The sequence below is a fragment of the Ceratotherium simum genome, chromosome 13, assembly GCF_057802395.1.
Source record: "Ceratotherium simum simum isolate JZ-2026a chromosome 13, ASM5780239v1, whole genome shotgun sequence".
In the NCBI taxonomy this organism is placed as follows: domain Eukaryota; kingdom Metazoa; phylum Chordata; class Mammalia; order Perissodactyla; family Rhinocerotidae; genus Ceratotherium; species Ceratotherium simum.
The window spans coordinates 25,584,672-25,587,983 of NC_141912.1; the positions used below are offsets into that span (position 1 = coordinate 25,584,672).

Genomic DNA, 3,312 nt, shown 5'->3' on the forward strand with positions numbered 1-3,312 from the left:
AGTATAACAATCAAAACTATACTATATTTTTCATTAATAGCATATTATATGTCAGAAAGATGAATCAAAAAAATAGAAAAACAGAAGAAAGTAGGAAGAAAGTTTTAAAAGACTTAATTTGATCCTTTGTGAACTTACAAACTCACTTAGGAAAACTCTCCCGTCAAGAATTATATTTTGGCTGTTTTTTTATATGTCAGAGAAGACTTCTACACCTCCTCAAAAATTAGAAAAACTACTGTGAAATATTTCTATCTTGCAAAATTTAGAAATATGTAATAATATTTCTATACGAAATATGTAATAATATGTGGTCTCTATGATTTCTGCAAGGATCCATCTCCTCAGTGGTTTTCATCATGTATGTATAAAACTCGACATTCCCCTTTTCCATTTACTTCTAGGTTACTGTGTCTTAAGGTTCTCAATGAGATATTGAGTATCAAAAATCTTATCACAAATCTCATGCCCCTACCTTCTTGCAAACAAGGCAACAATATTTCTTATAAGGGATATTTTAAATAAATTAAAACCACCTTAATGTTCTATTTTAGATATATCCTTTTATAGTAACTCCAAATATCAGAAACAAATTAGAGAAGTACATGCCAGTTCCACAAACTTAATCCCAATCCTTTTAATGTTTACCCAATTTGCCAAACAGAACTAGACAATTTATAGAAATTTGATCATTGAAGGGTACAAAAATGCTTTAACTTTGCATGCTCATACCCACAGCATGATTAAGTATTCCTACTGTATTTGAGTGTATTCCATTGAGAAGACTGTGTAGCTTGTCTCTGGATGGGAGACGGGGGTTTGCACAAAAGCCATCGGAGACCAGTGAACATTCTCACACAGTTACCACCCAATGTTCATCAGGAAAACACAGGAAAATGTAGGCAACATCTGTCATAACAATATTATTACGCTTTTACTGCCAAATTCATGAAAACTTTTCAATGCTCATTCAACTGGGATTATTTTGACATGAACAATAGGAGTATTCTCATCATGATTCATTGCATGGATATGATAAAGATAATGACTTTTGGGTAGGAAGCACAGCACTAGGGTTTCATTACACCACTTCAGATTTGCATAATACCAAAAAAAATAATAAATATAAAATATAGGATGATGCTAGTGCAGTATCTAACAAAATTCTGGAATATAAGTGATTCCACCATGAGACAATCTTCAAATATACAAATGGTCTGTGTATCAAGAAGCCAAACATTTAGGAAAAAAAAAAGTCCTTCCTCAGCTAATATAAGACACATTAATTATAGGACCAGCTTTTTGGTAAATGAGAAAATATCTGTGACTCTCTGGTTTGGCTGTTTATTTATAATGAACTAATAACAAAGTAAGTTAGCCAAGAGTAGTATTTAACTCAGAACATAAGTCATAAGATAAGCAGTTTAATAAGACTCTGGGCTTTGAAAATAAGAAAAAAGTAATTAACGTAGTTTTATTTATTATTTAGTTCTATAAACCAAGGTGTATCTGTTTATTAACTTACTTTTTCAGTTTTCAAGAACTTTAATTGATTTATGCTTAAAGCCAAATGAATATAAAATGAATGCAAAGTATAACAATCAACTGCTTGTGTACCCAGAGTCTGTCAATTCTAATGCCTATAAATACCTTGGGAAAATGGTCTATACATTTACTGCTAAATCATGTTTGTTTTTATTTTAATAAATGAACATGTCATATAGAGAGAGGAGTTATGGGAGAAAAAAAATACAAAAAAAAAACCCCTGTTGACCATTATCCAATTTGTTCTCTAGATTTCCCCTTCTCTAGTACCTTACTGAATGCTTTGGCCACGTCTTTGTTGCGGAAGCTGTAGATAAGGGGATTCAGCATGGGGGTGAGAATGGTGTAGAAGGACGATACCATCTTGTCTTGGGTTGGGGAGCGGTTAGAAGTGGGCCACATATATATGAACATAGCTGCTCCATAATACATCCCGACAACAAGAAGATGTGAAGTACAGGTCGTGAAAGCCTTGTGCCGACCCTCCCCAGAACTCATGCGAAGGACAGCCACAATTACACGAGTGTAGGAGATAACGATGAGTAATAAAGGGAACAGAAGCATTAATACACAACAGACAAAAACAAGTGTTTCAAATGTGGATCTATCAGTGCACGAGAGACTTAGGAGTGCAGACACATCACAAAAGAACTGGGCTATTTCTCGGGAGCCACAATAGGAGAAGGACAAAGTAGCAGCTACATCAACAATCCCATCAAAGGAACCAAGGATCCATGAAGAGGCAACCAGGAGTCCAGAAATTTTCCAGTTCATCAGATTGGGGTACTGCAGAGGGTAGCAAATGGCAACATAGCGGTCATAGGCCATGACAGCCAACAGGAAGGATTCGGCACCAAAGAGGGACACAGAGAAGAAAATCTGGGCTTCACATCCTGCGACAGAAATGGACCGCCTTCCAGATAAGTAGTTGCAGGCCATTTTGGGTACAGTGGTGCAGATGAGCATGAGGTCCATGAGGGAGAGTTGGCTGAGGAGGAAGTACATGGGGGTGTGGAGCCGGGTATCCAGGTAGATGAGGAGAACCATGAGAGTGTTTGCCAAGAGTGCCACTGTGAAGATGCCCAGGACCAGAGAGAAGAGGAAGATATGAGTGGGAGTTTGACTGAAGATTCCCATCAGGATGAAGTCAGAGCTAAATGTCTGATTCTCCATGATGCATACTTTATCTAGAACCATAAGAAGTTATAAAAGTTAAACATACGGGTAGCTATTTATTCCCTATCTACTTGATGTTTGTACTCTGGTATCAACATACATGATATGGACAAGACTGTGGAAAGGATGAGCAGAGACTTTGCAGTGGGGTAGCATTAATCACACTCAAGCTCCACCACTTACAAACTTGCACATCCTCTGACAAGTTATTTCTAAGTGCTTCATTTTACTTCCTTTACAAAGCAGAAATGACTTTTTAATTGAGTTGTGGTTGTTAAACAAGATATCAAATGCAAACCACAGCATCTGGACAGAGCATCTGATTCTTCAGGGACGATGTAACCTAGTATTAGATAGGAGTACATCCATAAATTTAACATATCCCAGTATGTAACCAATTCTACAACAAAGGACTAGAGTATTTTGAATGTCATTGCCAACATAGTAGAGTAAAACAACTATAACTAATAATCTGTTTTTTCCAAGTGATATTAACGTATGTATTTATATAATTTCATTTGTGCACCAAATTTAGAGAACAAACAGGGCTACTACTTATAGAATAATATAGATAATGAACCTCCAGTTCAA

General features: G+C 36.2%; 1 protein-coding gene across 1 annotated transcript; it reads right to left on the reverse strand.

The window, feature by feature from the left end:
• Positions 1-1,776: 1,776 nt before the first annotated feature.
• Positions 1,777-2,749, reverse strand: LOC101403028 (olfactory receptor 2M3-like). Its single transcript, XM_004443204.2, has one exon. It carries the CDS (start codon positions 2,740-2,742, stop codon positions 1,777-1,779), a length of 966 nt encoding a protein of 321 aa, XP_004443261.2. The 5' UTR covers positions 2,743-2,749.
• Between the last annotated feature and the right edge of the window lie 563 nt (positions 2,750-3,312).

Bases quoted from the DNA above. Each gene is read 5' to 3' on its own strand.
- LOC101403028 (XM_004443204.2), bottom strand. From the start codon at position 2,742: ATGGTTCTAGATAAAGTATGCATCATGGAGAATCAGACATTTAGCTCT.